At 36.5% G+C, this 18,809-nt stretch overlaps 4 protein-coding genes across 7 annotated transcripts in view; 2 read left to right on the forward strand and 2 right to left on the reverse strand.

The window, feature by feature from the left end:
• Window positions 1-18,809, forward strand: part of LOC134792023 (uncharacterized) — a 99,210-nt gene that overhangs the window by 34,379 nt on the left and 46,022 nt on the right. The gene's annotated exons all lie outside the window — the stretch shown is intronic.
• Window positions 1,490-6,193, reverse strand: LOC134791967 (CDGSH iron-sulfur domain-containing protein 2 homolog). The gene is made up of 3 exons (XM_063763062.1): window positions 5,981-6,193; window positions 4,821-5,029; window positions 1,490-1,661 (listed from the first exon to the last, which is right to left on the reverse strand). Exons 1-3 carry the CDS (start codon window positions 6,075-6,077, stop codon window positions 1,569-1,571), a joined length of 399 nt encoding a protein of 132 aa, XP_063619132.1. The 5' UTR covers window positions 6,078-6,193; the 3' UTR covers window positions 1,490-1,568.
• On the reverse strand, window positions 7,732-9,014 carry LOC134792460 (CDGSH iron-sulfur domain-containing protein 2 homolog). Its single transcript, XM_063763745.1, has 3 exons — window positions 8,846-9,014; window positions 8,206-8,408; window positions 7,732-7,953 (listed from the first exon to the last, which is right to left on the reverse strand). Exons 1-3 carry the CDS (start codon window positions 8,940-8,942, stop codon window positions 7,852-7,854), a joined length of 402 nt encoding a protein of 133 aa, XP_063619815.1. The 5' UTR covers window positions 8,943-9,014; the 3' UTR covers window positions 7,732-7,851.
• The window catches only part of LOC134791985 (PH and SEC7 domain-containing protein), a 53,279-nt gene continuing 45,330 nt past the window's right edge, over window positions 10,861-18,809 (forward strand). For 2 of the 3 annotated variants that reach the window (XM_063763084.1, XM_063763085.1), the window contains exon 1: window positions 10,863-11,289. In XM_063763084.1, the coding sequence (XP_063619154.1) occupies window positions 11,155-11,289 (135 nt within the window). In that variant the 5' untranslated portion in view covers window positions 10,863-11,154. Of the gene's footprint in view, window positions 11,290-18,809 lie in introns of all 3 variants that reach the window. The other variant, XM_063763086.1, reaches the window with a different exon arrangement.

The following is an 18,809-nucleotide window of genomic DNA, read 5'->3' on the forward strand; positions in this document are numbered from 1 at the left end:
GTCCACAGGTAAAACCGTCCACACTACTTATACTTATATGTACGGCTCGATTCGGAAAATGAATTAGATTTCTACTAGACTTCAACAAGTTACGATATGGATAATTTAAAGATTTTTGTAAGATAGATATGTCAAATTTGACGTTTCCGCGATTCTGGAGGTCCTTTTGAACGATTTCGACAAGTTATGACTTAGATATCCAAGTCACATCTAGTCGATATCTAATGTAGATCTAGTTGTTCTCTAAATCGTTTCTAGATCTTGTGATTATCTCGAAATCCGAATAGGCCTGGTAGTGTGATCGAGTGCCACTTGACAAAAACTTTAATTTTTTTTATAAAACGTTACTCGACTGAAGGTTGCTTGATGAAAAGATTACTCTACCAAATGAAATTCGTCTAATTATTGGTCTGCTAATTTACACAGAAGCGAACTGAATGATATGTGAATCAAGAGTCTACCAAAAGTTATAATTCGTTTTTTTTTTTAGCATTAGAAAGAACTTGAAAGAAGGTAAGCGATCTTGACAGGTCTTTTAATTGATAAACGCTTTTTAAAAATCAGTAACTATTACTTATGAAAGCAGAAGAATATAAATGATCGTATTAGATTCATAATTGTTACATATTTGCCGTAACTTATTTTTAAAATGTGTTTTACCATTAAAAGACACATCAAGATTGTTTGCCTTATTTCTAATGTTAAAAAAAACGAACTATAGTCGATCAAAAGTTACATCTACGACTCTGCGAAACCATTTTCGGCGAAACGGTGTAAGCGAATCGACAATCTGCTAAAAATTGGTTGATGGTGGTAATTAGGGTAGGTACCCCAGCTGAATACAGAGCCCTAATTATTTACTAACAGGGGCAATTATTTCTAGCTTAATGCCAGCTTTTAATTTACAGCCGAAGGAGTTTTTTAGCGTAGTTATCTATCTAAGTGTGAATAGACTGAAATAAATCGCTTGGGATCCCTCTGCGAATTTATTGGTCGGGGAATCATCAGGTCCCCTGAACCCCCACTTAACCGATCTTGGAGTGGCTGTGACCACAACCTTTTTTGAGGGCTGGATCCGCGCCTGAATGCCCGTTGCATCCAGAAAGTTCCAGATTCTTTGGGCCGTAAGCCGTAATGTTCTGTACCTCATAGGGTTGCAGTACGTGTCGGTCCGGGCTCGCACTTAGAGGGGCCTCGCAAAGCCAACCTTTTTTATTACCTTGGGCCTCGCAGATGTGGTTTCGCCCACAGCTAGATTAGTTCACACTACGCCACTTTATGCCAAAAGTATCTGCAACCCTCTAATAGTTTAACAAACAGAGTCGTATTACTTCCGTTTAGCTATTAGAGAATGGTACCTAAGTATTGGCACGTAATTTCGTTCACTACTAGTGATAGTTAACGTGGACCTAATTAGGGTAAAGTTAGGATAATAATTTAAAATTATAAATTGCATCGGTGCAAAACTAACGACCGTCTGTGGCGTTTCTGTACCTGACTTTATGTCCATAGTAAACCTAACCGGCAGTTTCGATGGCACTGATCCCAGATATATGTCCGCGTGGCGTTTACTTGGTGGCCTTGTGTCTCACGATGGCGGGGCCGACGTTGTCGCCGGTCTCCTTGTTGTGGGAGGCGTGCGTACCGTCGCAGTACGGCCACTGGAACAGATTACATTAGTTTTCAGTCACTAGTTTTTGAAATCATGTTAAAACTACTTAAGTTTCATAAAAGCCGATATTTCGTTTTTTTTTTCGTTACTTTTGGATAAAATTTAGCTGGTTTGAAGACCTCCTCATTCTGGGCGAAATAAATACGAAATCACAACTTGTCCCGAAAAAATGTATGTAATTTCCAGTGGAGTTATTACGAGAATACCACACTTTTCCGTAACTCAGAGAAAGATTGTTTAGGATTTAGGACATAATTATGGAACTCTATGATGATGATTGATGACCTATTCACCAAATTTTATGAAAAAAAATTCGACAACAAAATAAAATAGGAAAACGTTCATATAAACTGAAATAAATGTCATATACTAAGAAAAAGTGACCAAGGCCTCCAGTGCCCCAGGCTGGAATCGAACCAGCGTCCTCTGCTATCGCGGCAGGTGCCTGAACCACTCGGCCACCGGGCCACAGCGACATTAGTAAAATTTTCCAAGTATATGCACTTCCTACTGAAGGCTTGTGGCGCCCCCTGGCCATCTCTAAGGTAGAACAGTATGGTTCGAACTTTCTATCTGGATCATTCTCATGATGATACCGAGCTAGCGAGAGAGATGGCGCTGCCAATCAATACTATGAAGTATTTGAACAAATTAAATTATTTTTCAGAAAATATTTTAATTTGTTTTTATCAAGTAGAAACACTACTATATAAATTATAAACTGAAATAAATGTCATATACTAAGAAAAAGTGACCAAGGCCTCCAGTGCCCCAGGCTGGAATCGAACCAGCGTCCTCTGCTATCGCGGCAGGTGCCTGAACCACTCGGCCACCGGGCCACAGCGACATTAGTCAAATTTTCCAAGTATATGCACTTCCTACTGAAGGCTTGTGGCGCCCCCTGGCCATCTCTAAGGTAGAACAGTATGGTTCGAACCTTCTATCTGGATCATTCTCATGATGATACCGAGCTAGCGAGAGAGATGGCGCTGCCAATCAATACTATGAAGTATTTGAACAAATTAAATTATTTTTCAGAAAATATTTTAATTTGTTTTTATCAAGTAGAAACACTACTATATAAATTATAAACTGAAATAAATGTCATATACTAAGAAAAAGTGACCAAGGCCTCCAGTGCCCCAGGCTGGAATCGAACCAGCGTCCTCTGCTATCGTGGCAGGTGCCTGAACCACTCGGCCACCGGGCCACAGCCGGCCGGGCCCGGTGGCCGAGTGGTTCAGGCACCTGCCACGATAGCAGAGGACGCTGGTTCGATTCCAGCCTGGGGCACTGGAGGCCTTGGTCACTTTTTCTTAGTATATGACATTTATTTCAGTTTATAATTTATATAGTAGTGTTTCTACTTGATAAAAACAAATTAAAATATTTTCTGAAAAATAATTTAATTTGTTCAAATACTTCATAGTATTGATTGGCAGCGCCATCTCTCTCGCTAGCTCGGTATCATCATGAGAATGATCCAGATAGAAGGTTCGAACCATACTGTTCTACCTTAGAGATGGCCAGGGGGCGCCACAAGCCTTCAGTAGGAAGTGCATATACTTGGAAAATTTGACTAATGTCGCTGTGGCCCGGTGGCCGAGTGGTTCAGGCACCTGCCGCGATAGCAGAGGACGCTGGTTCGATTCCAGCCTGGGGCACTGGAGGCCTTGGTCACTTTTTCTTAGTATATGACATTTATTTCAGTTTATAATTTATATAGTAGTGTTTCTACTTGATAAAAACAAATTAAAATATTTTCTGAAAAATAATTTAATTTGTTCAAATACTTCATAGTATTGATTGGCAGCGCCATCTCTCTCGCTAGCTCGGTATCATCATGAGAATGATCCAGATAGAAGGTTCGAACCATACTGTTCTACCTTAGAGATGGCCAGGGGGCGCCACAAGCCTTCAGTAGGAAGTGCATATACTTGGAAAATTTGACTAATGTCGCTGTGGCCCGGTGGCCGAGTGGTTCAGGCACCTGCCGCGATAGCAGAGGACGCTGGTTCGATTCCAGCCTGGGGCACTGGAGGCCTTGGTCACTTTTTCTTAGTATATGACATTTATTTCAGTTTATAATTTATATAGTAGTGTTTCTACTTGATAAAAACAAATTAAAATATTTTCTGAAAAATAATTTAATTTGTTCAAATACTTCATAGTATAAACGTTCATATAATTCTAGGATGGTAGTTGAAACTATAAACATTTAGGAGCACTAAACCAGTTTTCACATAAAAGAATGACAAAGCAAATTACTAACATAAGTATTATTTCTTATTTCTGTTTTTTAGTTCTGTGTGTGTGTCTTTCTTTTTTCTGTTCTTTCTTAGTACTGTACTTAGAAGAATTGGTGACTGAAAAAAAACATAATATTATGTTTTGCTAACTTCCTACTTTATCAATGTACTACAGAAAATAAGTACCTAGATGTAAGATTTATTTGCGATGCCCTCACTGGGTGCCATGTGTTTCCACATTTTTTTTCTGTAACAAATTATGTACCATGGTTTCGCAATAAAGAATTCTATTCTAAGTATTTTCACACCTGCCAAGTGGACTTCATACATACTGGATAAAAAATAACATGGACTGTAATTGGTGCTCCAGATAATCACTGGACCGGAAAATTCCGGAAGTATCATAATTATACTTTAAACGTACAACCACGGTCCTACAAAGTATTGGTTTTATGCGAATTACGTAGGGAACTAAAAGCGCGAGGCGAACGACACTTAAAATTAAAATTCATATTTGATGAAAATCATTGGTTGAATTTAGAGTTTAATTTCTCCACTACTTGAAGGTTGTCTGGAAGAGATCGAAAAGGCCTTTTGTTTACCTCTGTCTTTATGTATTATGTGTGTTTCCTTGTATATTTTTTTTGCGGTTATACAATGAAGATTTGTATTTATCATTCATATACAGTTATTATATGTATACAGTTATAATGTAAAAGAACACAGGGTTTCTCAAACAGACCCCTTGAAAGTTCAATTTAGGGGGGGAGGAGACTGATCTCTATTGAAAATGCTTTAAATTAGATTGAATTGAAGTAATAAGGGTAGATTAGAACCATCCATATTAGTTAGGAGGTTAAGAATACAATCACACACATAATTAATATTTCTTTACTTACATTCTTAGTCTTCCAGCATCGACACAGCACAGCCTTCTCCGTGATATCCTCAATATCAATGAAGTCCACAACCTTGTCAATGTCCTTCCTCACGCAGTGGTTCACATGCCCGTTGCCGCCGGCCTGCGCTTTCTTGATGGTCTGGTACGAGTAGTAGGAGATACCTCCAATTACAAGCGTTGGAGGAACTAGGGCTAGCCAATCTTTCACTGGAAAGAATTAAATGATCAGTCAAAAATGGGCTCAATTAAGCATACCACAATAAAAATCAATAAGCGAGTCATAAAAATCTGAAGATTTAGGAGTTGAACTATAAAAACATAACTCCTGATCTTATAGGCAAGTAAGTTTAATTTGTAAATAAGTATTCATTAACATACTACAGAGTTACTTGTGCATAATGATATCGGAAAGTTTCCGAAACTGCAAATCATCCCCATTAAAAAATTTCAGAAAGTTCCAATATTTCTGTATGGGGATTGATATTCTGTTCCAAAATGAATGTTTCCTTAATTTCCTATGCGATTTTCCTGAAATTTCTGACAACTTTTCCAACTTTTTTTAAACTTTCGCTACTTGCACACGCACATCTGGCCTTATGCAAGCCTGCTAAGGTTTTAATCATTAAGTATTACACATTGACACATTAAGTACCAAATTACATGACACATTGCTTAACAAGTGATTACTTTGATATACAATGTTGACCTACATTAGAACTTTAATTTGATGGTGATAAATGTATTGTTACTTGGTAACAAAATGAGAACATAAGTGATTACATAACGGCTGTACAAATTAATTAACTCCTAAAACACAAAAAAGTAAGTACATTTTTTTAAGTACATTTTAGTGTGATGTATGAGTTTGTTAACACTTTATTACTAATTGTTATTAGATATAGATACTAATTGTTATATTCTCGTTAATAGCATAATTGCCTGGATTGTTAATTTTTAGATAGCGTGCAGTGATTACTGTTCTATCTAGGACTCAAACATAAACGATTTGAAAGTATGTCATCTTCTGAACTAAAAGCACGATGATTCTTTATTTTATTTTATCTGAAGCTATCACGCGTTAGAGTTGTTATCAAGATACGTAAGGCTCAAGGGATTAACGTTTCCAAATAGTACAAATACAATCAAAACGGGACTTACCTCCGAGACGAAACCATCCACCAACCGAGTCAGGAATCGGCAGTCCTGCTAAGTAGTTAGGAATAGTAACTTTGACCAAATTCGACACTAGATACATTTTTTATTATGTTAATTTAATTTTCTATCAATTTGAGATACTTTGGATGTAAATTATTACGCAAACGATTTTTTAGGTGTATGTAGGGGTCAAACAGACGAGTTTGGATAATAACGCTGGTGACAAACGTCAATGTTGACATACGTCATAAATGACGTCTTGCTCCTAGTGATGCGGCAAACAAAGTGACACCAGGGTTCCGTTCTAACTACGGAACCCCAAAAAATTTAGACGTTAAGGCCCCGTGGCACGGTAGCTTTATCAACGCGCGTTAAATAATCGTTTGAATGACACAAATGGATAACCATGTATGTATTCACACGACAGCGGTGGCGCTTTTTATCAAACGTTGTTGGATTTTCGACTTTAAGCCTTGGTCGTTAAATCGAATTTAGGCCCCATTCGCACGACAGCTTAAAAAGCGTTGCGTTAAAACCCGACGTTGGCGCTTTTTTACCGTTTCCAATATTTGTGTTCATATGAACGCTTAAAAATCACTTGTGAGTCGTACTGCCACGTACGCATCTCAGAAAAGCCATACTTTTTTGCTATTACTACTAATATAGCTTGAATATTTCAGGAATTTGTAAGCATAAGTTGACATTTTTAAGGTGAAACTAATAATAATCTTGACGATTGACACCAAAAATTAACACTTGACAGCCAACTGACAGCAGCGCCGGCGCTTTTTCAACGCTTGTGAGAACAGATACACGGATTTCCGTATGGTCTATTCAATTTGACGCCAACGCTCAACGCCGAAAATCGAACAGTGCTCGATAAAAAAGCGCCGCGCTTAAAAACCGCCTTCGTGTGAATACATACATGGTTATCCATTTGTGTCATTCAAACGCTTTTTTAACGCGCGTTGAAAAAGCTGCCGTGCGAACGGGGCCTTAGAGTGCAGACAGATTCAAGCGCTTTTTTAACGCGCGTTGAAAAAGCTCCCATGCAAACGGGGGCTAAGTCTGTGCGGAAAGAGAAACGTTGTGGATTATATGGGAACCAATACATTCTACGACTCTTCTCTTTCCGTACAGACTAAATAATTCAACGAGTAAAATTAAATGATAATTATAATCAGTTAAATGAGCTATTTAACTAATTAATCTTCTTAACATATTCCCTTTGTAAAGTAGTATAAGTATAAAAAATAAGTAAGTTAAAAGTTTATTTTCCTTTGTAAAAAAAAAAGGAGAATAAGTTAAAGTTTACTTATATAAGGAAAAAGATTTTGAAAAAAAAAATGTATAAATGTTCTTGGCAAATACCTACCATGATAGCTTTAATTTAAGTGGCTTCAAGGTGTAAATAAAACAGAAAGCCATAAATATCATTATTTTAATTCACATTAATATAAAAATAAACAATAAAAATAGTAGGTATAGGAATGTAATCGTAATTATTTGCACCAAAATATATCACATAAAACTTACATGAATAATTTGAAATTGGTCAAGTCTCCACACATAATCATACTTTGATTCATACTTAAAAATGTTTCACATTAACTATTTTATTTACGTATCGTTAAATATTGGCAAATAATACTTTTTAAAAAGGCAATTGTACTATTACAAATAGTAAACCAATGACTATAAAATTATAAGCAACAATTGTATATGGATAACCTTATCTCTATTCAATGATAATAAATGGTAACAAATTTTTACTAAGTAACATACATTATATGTATATTAAGTAATCACATTACATATCACCCTGCATTAAAAGGTTTTGTATCAATACAAGCTATGCTTGTATCAATACAAAATTACTTGCTTTCCTCTGGTTTAACTCTGCGGATAACGACAGGACCAGTGTTGTCTCCAGTAGCACGGTTGTGAGGGCCATGAGCACCATCACAGAGGGGCCACTGTAAAAAATAATGTAATTATTATTTAAATTGCATTACATAGGTAATACAATTTATAGTTCTACAAGGAAATGCTATCTCAACGAACAATGATTTGACATGCTATCTGATAACTTTATCACAATAAAGCATTTTGTTATGTAATGCATTTAGATAATTCATATAATTGGGTCACAACTCACATGATCATGCTATATGGTTTGTTTTGTGATAAACATTATACAGTAGAAAAAATAATAAAAATAAACTCACTTTTTTACTCTTCCAGCATCTGCATAATGACATTTTTTCACCAATATCCTCAATTTCAATAAAGTCTACAACTTTTTTCTCATGTAATCTTATCATTGGGTTGATTCGTCCCATGGCTCTTGCTTGCTTTATAGTTTGATAGGAGTAATAACTTATGCCACCAATCACAATTGTAGGTGGAATCAAAGCAAGCCAATCTTTTACTGGAATAAAAACATTATTCAATTCAATATAAACTCCTATGCATATTCACTTCTTTCTAATTTTAACACAAATTTCTAAAAAAAAATGCTGTTGGATAGTGTCATTAGGAATATTGTTATTTTTACTAGCCAGCTTAAAGTCAAATAGGTAAGTAACAAAACAAATGCATTATCATTTTAATAACTTATAAAGGCAGCAATAATAAATTGGTATTCATAAATGCTTTTTATAAAGCAAGTTGAAAATTAGTTTTAAAAGTTTAGTTAACAGGGATCAATGCCCTATCTATCTAATCAGATTAATTTAATCAAGGTCAGCAACTAGATCTAGGACAATTATTCAAGGTTAGGCATAAATTGTCACGACTGTTAATATACCGTTAGTCATGAGATAAATTGCTTCTACGAATAAGGAAAAAAAAAACCCTTTGTCTCACCTCCTAAACGGAACCATCCGCCAAATGAATCTGGTATAGGTAGTCCAGCTAAATAGTTTGGTACAGTAACTTTCACAAAATTTGATACGATATACATTTTTACAGACCGACAGTATCAAAAAAAAAGTTTAAAACTTTAAACTTCAGTCACAGTTTTCACAAGTTAAACCGAAGTGAAGACAGCGCAGGCGCACGAAATACTGACTGAGTCACGAAAAACAAACCGACTTATCGATTTCATTTGACAGCTCGCAAGCACAAGATTTTCATTTGACACTCCTTTCGATACTTTTGTTGAAGAAATCGCTAACGAATGTATAATGTATATTTTTTTATAAATGTTGTTTTATTCCAAGTTACCTATTCCATGAAGTTCAATGAAGTTACTCAATATAATCATAAAGTATATATGTAGTCTGTGATATAATAAAAAGACATTTGTGACGTCCCACGGTCAAAGGTACCTTATGGCGGGTATGGAGTTATGCATACCCCAGTAATCTACAATAAATAAGCTATCGATAACACAAAAGATCAACCTTCTAGGTTGCGTAGTTACAGAGATATGATTTTTTGAAAATAATGTTGTGAAATGAGCAACTTTACGATAGAGAAGTTTTAAGTTTAGCCGCCTAAAAAACTATGTTCCTGAAGTAAGTTACATAGTTGACTACAAATAATAATACCTTATATATCTGAGATTAAAAAAATATTGCGACTTGTTCTGTAATGCAAATAGAAACTTTTGATATCGACTGATTTATGTGTATACTAACCAATCTCTTGAAAATAAAGTTTTATTTAATTTTCACGATTGATTGCAATGAGCTCTCAAGATTTAAATTTTATCTATTAGAAAACGACACTGACAGACAGTTTAAGCAAAAAACAATACCGATTAAGAGGTGAAAATGTATTTTCTGACTTTTTTATATAAAATCACAAAATTGAATATTTTTACTTTTAATGTGACACACAATCAATTTTTCTGAGCACATATGAAAGAAATTCTGTCATTCAAATGAAATAAATCGTAAAACCCCAACTAAATACTATATTTAACCCCTTATGCCACTTTAAACTTACATAACAATAACAGTATTTGCTCCATACATTTACGAAAAGGTACCTTATGGAAATAAATCTAATAATACATCACTACAAAATATCAATCATATTACAGTTTATCTTTTATGAATAGAAAATATTAATTCACATTAAACTGCCCCAAATTTAATTAGTTCTTCGTCATAATAATCTTAAAAAAGACCAATTATTTGTATGTAATGAAAAGGTACCTTGTGATTAAGTTACATGATGAGGCATGATGATGATGGAACAGTTAGGATAAACTAATAATATTTTGGGGTTAAGATGGTATAAATCGTCTATTTCTTATCAATAATATATTTCGGTTGCTATTGAAGATAAGCGGCATTGAGGTTCAATGACCTCAGATATTCCATAAGGTAATGCGTCGGGTATTGGCATTTTTCAGCAAACCAATGGCTGATTTACTGCATGCGACCAAACCAAATGAAGATTATTCTAGTTAAGAAAGACTTGACGAGAGTAACTTTGGTATAATAGCAGTCTACTTGGATTTGTGATGTCGGTCTATGTACGGTTATAATATTTGCGAGGCGCCCCAACCAGAACTGAAATTATCAAATTAGTTTTGCAGAATGCTAATACAGTTCTCTACCAAACTTCTTTTCCCGTATTGACTAGTTTTTTTGGGAATTTTCAATATTTTTTCCATAAGGTACCTTTTCTACTAAACTCTGAGACGACATTACTAGGCTTATAACTAACTTATAACAAAAATAAAAACAGGTAAACAAACGTTACGCATTAAGGTTTCAGTTCACACAATAAAAAAAAATTGAGCATTTTTTCACCTCTTTACAAAACATTTCAAATCTCCGAAACTAGAAACCCTCATAAGGTACCTTTTCTCGTGGAACGTCACATTTTACGATCTTCAAATTGACGAAAATACTGGCAACAATTAAAAAAAAATCCAAGCTGTTCGAGGATCATCAAATAACGCTTCGTATGTTAAAAAATTGCGATGATGAATGTTTAGTAGAGAGTGAATGAAATAAATATTGTATTGTAAGCTATCTGTCTCCTTCGCTTTGGTTGGTTGGTTGGGTGCGCTGTCGTTTATCGTGCTTCATGATTTTATAAAGATTTTTCGTTAATCAATTATAATATCCTTACCTGTAAATTCTGCATCGGTTTGTTATATGTGTTCATAGTGATATTTTACTGTGCATGGTAATCAATGCTGCTGTGCACTGAATATGGCTGACGAAAGACTAGTGGTCCTGAACCGTAGTGATAATTTGGGATTTGGATTCTCACTGCTCGGCGAAGCCGGTTTGCCACACATCATATACGAAATCGAAGAAAACTCTCCTGCAGCTCGTAGCGGCGAGGTAAGAGACTTGTTTCTTTGTATGTGGTACTGGAATACTGTTCAATATACTAACGCATAACACAGATGTTGCCTATCGTCGTTGGATCTTGATCGTATATGTTTTCCAGTGCATAGATACTCCCCCCAAACGCTCATTAAACTGCGAAAGTTCAGATGTAATTATGATTATAGTCCTACAAGATTACGCTCATATACAATGAATCATATGTTACACACACAAACAACTTATGCTCCTACTCATAAGCATACATAGTTGTGTCATATATCATATACGTATATACATTTCTCTTTGAAAATATGTAGTTTGTTTATAACATTCTTATTAGTTAACATGTTTGCAACATTTTGAGCAAATTGGAATTGGTCTGTGCAATCAACAATAATCAGAAACTAGGGTGAACATGTTAATACCTTTCTTCAACTTTTTAGGTCTTTTACAAACTATAAATTTGTTTCACTTTTTAGAGTTTGTTTTTCTTAACCTGTGTTTTGTTTTGCTTTGGTACAAAAGCCTCTCTCCTTGATCTCCACTACTAATATTTTACTTTTTCCAAAATTGTAACAATAAAAAAATAAAGTACCTGTACCTACTCAAAGAGTAATAAAAAATAATAATATTGGCAATAAGACCTGTCTGTAGCGCTTACTTAGTGATTCTGCTGTTACAAAAAAATAGTTAAAACAATAGGGAACATGAATAAAATTATGATTAAGATCACTATCTTGTTGATTAATATTAGGGAATGCAAATCGGTTATTTTTTGTATGGAAATAACCGCGGTTTCGGTTAATAACCGATAATTTCCATACAAAAAATAACCGAAAATAACCGATTTGCATTCCCTAATTAATATGCGACTGTTAATTGCACATGGTAAAAAAGGAAAAAAAAGTTTATGCATGCTTATGAATATGGGCTGCAGGTATATTGAGAAGGTCAGATAATACCATTAAAAAGACCAGTTACAAAAGAAAAACAGGCCATGGGAAGTGTACAATAAATAATAATTAATAGGACTAAGGACTAAGATATCTGTCTTCTTTTTACAAGCTTTTATTTAACTCACCCTGGTAAATTAAAGGTAAATTTTACCCACTTCCACTTCGATCGGAAATCGGGAGATTTCCGATTGAGCTAAAAATTTGCATACATATGTAAGTCAGGTGATAAGCAATATTATAGCTTTGATTTCAAGGCAATTCACACACTCAAACTATTATACATCAAAATAATTTGGGGTATGGTTGAGGGGTTGGAAAATAGTCTGGTTAGCCATATAGAGGCCTATAAAGGTCTACCACTCATCTCAGGCAGTTGATAAAGAAGTTGCACGATGAAGTTCTTGTAGAATTTAGCTGAGTTTTGGGACTTAAAGTAGTTTGTGTTACCTTTTTAATTACGTACTTAACATATTACAAATCAGCTTTTTGCAGCTAAGCCTTCAACCATAGCTGATCATAATAACTTGCCAACTGTGGCGGATTTCCGCTAATGCCCAGTAGGCCAGGACTAGGGCGGCCAGATATTAGGGGCGGCAGTCTATATTATGGGTGCTCAGAAAGGGGCGGCTAGTGACCAGTACTTGCTACAGGGCCTGGGGCCTAGGGCCAGGAGTGCAAATCCACCACTATAGTAGATAACTTCATATATGCACAAGCATCTTCAATAAATCTACTGCTAATATGGCTTCCTCTGTTTATATTATCACTTTAAACTTAACTTATACATGTATACCAGTAATTACAGTATCAGTGACATGTGAGTAATGCACAGTGCATTAAGTGCATATCTAAGTTGCCCTTGGAATTCGCCTTGACTTGTATACAATGAGAAGGTTGTCAACTGCATAATATTTTTACAGGGCTGCAGGGGTCATTTTTGTAAATTTACTAGGAGAGTCTCTAAAAAATTTTTTGGCCGACCGAAGTTTTGATTCAGCAGGTTTCATAAAAAACCGGCCAAGGGCGAGTCGGACTCGCGCACGAAGGGTTCTGTACCATTAACGCAAGAAACGGTAAAAAAATCACTTTTCTTGTATGGGAGCCCCACTTAAATATTTATTTTATTCTGTTTTTAGTATTTGTTGTTATAGCGGCAACAGAAATACCTACATCATCTGTAAAAATTGCAACTGTCTAGCTATCACGGTTCTTGAGATACAGCCTGGTGACAGACAGACGGACAGTGGAGTCTTAGTAATAGGGTCCCGTTTTTGGCCTTTGGGTACGGAACCCTAAAAAGGTTTCGGCGTCAAATACGACATTCTGGAATACATGAAACTTGGCATGGACAATTGACGTAACATTTATCTGATTTTATCTATGTACCCTATATCTGCTCTATTTTACAACAATTTTTGTTACGATAATGTTCATGCCAAATTTGAGAGAGTTACTTCGATTGTAAGGAAACGGCATTTTGGCGGCGGATTCGTGTAACCCTTATGGCTCCTCTACACGATGCGCCAACGTCGGCCAATCCTAGGGACGCATTTATGCGTTAGAGGGAGCAAGTGATATTGCTATCTCATTCTACCGCATAGCTGCGTCCCTAGGATTGGCCGACTTTGGCGAATCGTGTAGAGGAGCCATTAGAGCTGTTTCCCACTGACGTCCAGTTTTTTTGCGGGTACAGTTTTTTGCAGGATCCCGTTTTAGTAGTATAGGTGCTAATATAGTAACTTTCACACGAGGATTCTGTTTGCGGGATCCTACATGCATACTTCAGAAAACTGGATCCTGCAAAAAACCGTACCTGCAAAAACTGGAGTTTGCAATTTAGTGAGCATAACTGAATAATTTAGTTAAAAGTATGTCTAGATCTTGTAACTATTATTTAATCTAACATCTCGCTATGCACCCTTGTCCCACATAGTGTCCCAGCTATTCCACATATGCTACCAGAGACCAGTTAACATAAAGACTTACAATCTTCATGAAATGCAAAACTAATTTTCTGCATTTTTTTTATTCTGTCACTATAGGACCTATTTAAACATTTATTGCACAAACTTTTAAATAATTAGATTAAGATAATATGTACCTACAGCTTGGCAAAAAAGAGTAGAAATTAAAAAGTGGCAACACTGTAGTGTCGTCCCTTTCAAATCAATACATATATGAGAACGGGACGACACTACAGTGTTGCCACTTTTTAATTTCTACTCTTTTTTGCCAGGCTGTATGTAATACCTAATTACTATTCATAAGTGCTTGTTGCTAGGCCTACATGAATAAAGTATTTTTTGAATTTGAATACCTATCGTTAAATTTAAATAATCACGATTATTTAGCAGTGGCGCTAGTGTGCACGTTGATGGGCTCTTAAAGATTAAGTCTTTTTTATTCAGTTGTCTCTCATGTGCTTTTATTATTCACCACACTTGAATGCCCTTTTTTAAAGCCTCTTGTTCACCATGGAGCCTTTAAATGTCAGCTGGTAGGGGTTACGCATTAATCCTACTTTACTATGTCAATTGCATTATAGGGTAATGTGCCAGTAACTGGCCACTGTTAATAATTGGCCACCCTAAACTAAAAATGAATTCTATTCACCTATAAACAGAATTCATTTTAGTATAAGCCTTCAATAGCTAGCCGCCTTATACTAAAATGAATTCTGTTTATAGGTGAATAGAATTCATTTTTAGTTTCGGGTGGCCAATTACTAACAGTGGCCAGTTACTGGCGAATTACCCTAATTCATTTTATTCATTCATTGTTGGCAATGTATCGAAGTTAGCAATGTATCGAATATTACATGCAAGTTCTCCTGCGCGCGCGCTGGTGGCCTAGCGGTAAGAGCGTGCGACTTTTAATCCGGAGGTCGCGGGTTCAAACCCGAGGGGGTTCGTGCCAATGAGTTTTTCTGAACTTATGTATGAAATATTTGATATTTACCCGTTGCTCTTCGGTAAAGGAAAACGTCGTGAGGAAAGCGGACTCATCCCAACAAGGCCTAGTTTCCCCTCTGGGTTGGAAGGTCAGATGGCAGTCGTAAAAACTAGTGCCTATGCCAATTCTCGGGATTAGTCGCCAAGCGGGCCCCAGGCTCCTACGAGCCGTGGCAAAAAGCCGGGATAACGCGAGGAAGATGATGATTGCATGCAAGTTCTTGCGCCTTGTGTGAATGGAGCTTTAATTAGACAAAACTTACTTTGCACATTATGAGCAGTCCCCTTTTACTAACCAACAGCCCTTCAAGCAGGTATACTATTCGCAAATTTCAATAGCCGCTTTATATTTCACTTTATTATCAGTTAATTTTCACACTTGTTCCTTTGATAATAAAGTCCATTATTACTTAAACTAAATAACACGCACGTAGCCAGACGTCTTTGAGACGATTAACAATTAATGTAGTCAAATTATGCCACGGCCGGTGATGCAATAGGAATATTCATATTTTATAGCCTTTTAATATGAGTTCAATGGTTTTATTAAACCCTTTATAATATTATTATTTTTATTGCAAATGCCTAAGACTCGCCTTTTAGGTCATGTCTGCCGTTTTGTAGGCCTATGTGTAAAAATAACCAAAGTCATAGGTCATAACGATATTTATAAAAACAACTAGCATTGCTCGCGACTATGTCTGCGTAGAATTAGTACTTTTTATATTCAAGTTCCGTAGTAAATTCCACTCCACCCCCTTAAGAAATGATTTCCGAAATAAAAACTAACTAGGAGGAAACTAAAGGAAATATATATGGTCCTTTCCCGGGACTATCTCCATACCAAATTTCATCTAAATCGGTTCAGCGGTTAAAGTGCGAAGAGGTAACAGACAGACTACTACTACTAGAGTTACTTTCGCATTTATAGTAGACTTATGTACGTCGTTTTCGTCTATAATCAATAATCATATATATTTGGCCCAGGCCATAAAATAACCAGTTAAACTTCTAATATATTTTTGAAATGTCTAAGATGTACAGCAACAGTCCTAACTGTTTATCGGTAGACCTTATTACAAAAGGCATAAGTTCCACCGATGTACATTTAACAGTGTGGGCGACAGTACCTACACCACAGAATAACTAATAGTACTACCGTACAGAAAATTCACTCTCACAAAAGTCAGATTTAGGTATAAAATTATACCTATACTCGCCGCCTGCAACAAAATTGAAACTTATAACCGCGCACGAACCGTGAATCTTCTTTGCGCGAGCGCCACGTGACACGACTATCGTGCGGTCGAGCGGCAGCCCACTGCCATACGCCTGCCCTGCCCGGGAGGCCCGCCGGCCAAATATACCTAAACTGAGTAGTGACACCCCCCTACACCACCTATGTACTTCGTCGGATAAAAATGTTTGTAAGAAATAAAAGGTAAAACTAGTCTGAGTAAAAAACGAAATGCTTTTTCATAAAACGGCGACCAAAACAATTTCCCGTAATAGAGTAAAGCAAATCTAAAACTTCATTTAACTTTGCACTGCACGCCTTTTTGCACTCGAAAGGGCTCCCACTTTATGGACAAGTTGATTTCATTGCCTTTACGAAATTGCTTATTAAATATTAAGTAGCTGGAGTGCTGAAAACAACCCGCATAAAGTACGAAATAAAGTTTTGCTCGCCGCTTACCTACAAGTCAATTTAGAGACGTGTCATTTTAAAAGTTTGCAAGCAAAATGTTTGAATTACTTCAACCCGATTGCTGTTATTTTCGTGAAAAAAAAAATAGTCAAGATACAGAATGTTGATATTACGAGTAGATCTGTCGTCGTCTGTGTAAGGTCGTGTAGTCTGTGCGGGAAGAGCACAGTCGTGGAATGTATGAGGCCCAAAACCTTCCACGACTCTCTTTCCGAACAAACTCTATTATAGGTACCGGTATTTGTAGATTTCCGTGTTCTGTACAATAAATTTTGCCCAACTAAAGAAATTAAACCGTCAATCGCTCAATCCGTTATCGTAAACGATATCAGAGATCCAATCAGAGATTGCGAACAAGTAGTTTTTATTGCCATATTTGAACAAAGTTGCAATAAGGTGCGTCCAGATCTGGCAACCGCGTTGCGATTGATGTGTACAATTGCTTTACGTTATGTTGTATGATGTGCAGCGCGCGCGCTCTGTCGAGCGACTCGCGATAGTCACGATTGGCTCGCCAGCGGCGCATTCGCCAGTTCTGGACGTACCTGTATGTATATGCTTCATTTCCTATGTCCGTCGCGGTCCACCAGCCGTCTACTGGAGATTCGTAATGCTTGTTAGGTTTCTACGAGCGCAGGCGAGTAGCTTAACTCTCACGCTATCTAGTGTAAGGTGATCCAGACCCGACAACCGACAACTATTCATCGAATTGAGAACCAGGCGCAAAAATCTAAATTCCAGCAATTCAAAAAGAGTAAACAACAGACTGTCTTATCGCTGACAAACGATCTCTATGTGCAAATATGTATTGGCTCTGGCTTGATTTACCGATTCAACAGGCTACTCGTATTTTCCAGAAACTGACAGCTGCTTCAATAATGTAGATTGTAGAGAGAAAAAGCGGCCAAGTGCGAGTCGGACTCGCCCATGAAGGGTTCCAAGGGTTAGCAGCAAGTAACATAATAAAATTGCGGTTTACGATTTATGACGTATAAAAAAAACTACTTACTAGATCTCGTTCAAACCAATTTTCGGTGGAAGTTTGCATGGTAATGTACATCATATTTTTTTTTTAGTTTTATCATTCTCTTATTTTAGAAGTTACAGGGGGGGGGACACACATTTTACCACTTTGGAAGTGTCTCTCGCGCAAACTATTCAGTTTAAAAAAAAAAGATATTATAAACCTCAATATCATTTTTGAAGACCTATCCATAGATACCCCACACGTATGGGATTGATGAAAAAAATTTTTTTTATTTCTGTTCTAAGTATGGGGAACCCCCAAAATTTATTGTTTTTTTTTTTCTATTTTTGTGTGAAAATCTTAATGCGGTTCACAGAATACATCTACTTACCAAGTTTCAACAGTATAGTTCTTATAGTTTCGGAAAAAAAGTGGCTGTGACATACGGACGGACAGACAGACTGACATGACGAATCCATAAGGGTTCCGTTTTTTGCCATTTGGCTACGGAACCCTAAAAATGTAGAGTCCGTTTATACCAATTGAGATCCATAATTTTAGACGTGCAAATTGCGAAAGGTTTCCAAAAGTTAGAAAAAATCTCGAAAGTTTCAGGAAAATTTCACAGGAACTAAAGGAAACTTTCATTTTGGAATTGGAAAATTTAGACCCCCTTAAAAAATAATGTAAAGTCTCAAATTTTTACACGTGGAAATTTCGCAATTATGGAAACTTTTCGAAGGCACATCAGTATCCATAGTATTTTTATACTGGTTCTGAGCTAACTTGCACTCGCGATCGGTGCAATATCCCACCAACAATGTAACATCTAAACTCTTATTGATCATCAGTGGACCCTATACCTTCGCGATAAGGTTTAGAATGAATCAAAACTGAGTCGACGATTGATGCGCAAGCATCACCGCTATGCCATCGATTACCGCCCTGAC

The sequence above is a fragment of the Cydia splendana genome, chromosome 7 (assembly GCF_910591565.1).
Source record: "Cydia splendana chromosome 7, ilCydSple1.2, whole genome shotgun sequence".
Taxonomy (NCBI): Eukaryota; Metazoa; Arthropoda; class Insecta; order Lepidoptera; family Tortricidae; genus Cydia; species Cydia splendana.

Coding starts and splice junctions, on each gene's coding strand:
- LOC134791967 (XM_063763062.1), bottom strand. CDS start 6,077: ATGTATCTAGTGTCGAATTTGGTCAAAGTTACTATTCCTAACTACTTA. Junction 5,030..5,980: donor TGGATGGTTTCGTCTCGGAG/GTAAGTCCCGTT, acceptor AATTCTTTCCAG/TGAAAGATTGGCTAGCCCTA. Junction 1,662..4,820: donor GATGCTGGAAGACTAAGAAT/GTAAGTAAAGAA, acceptor AATCTGTTCCAG/TGGCCGTACTGCGACGGTAC.
- LOC134792460 (XM_063763745.1), bottom strand. CDS start 8,942: ATGTATATCGTATCAAATTTTGTGAAAGTTACTGTACCAAACTATTTA. Junction 8,409..8,845: donor CGGATGGTTCCGTTTAGGAG/GTGAGACAAAGG, acceptor TTTTTATTCCAG/TAAAAGATTGGCTTGCTTTG. Junction 7,954..8,205: donor GATGCTGGAAGAGTAAAAAA/GTGAGTTTATTT, acceptor TATTTTTTACAG/TGGCCCCTCTGTGATGGTGC.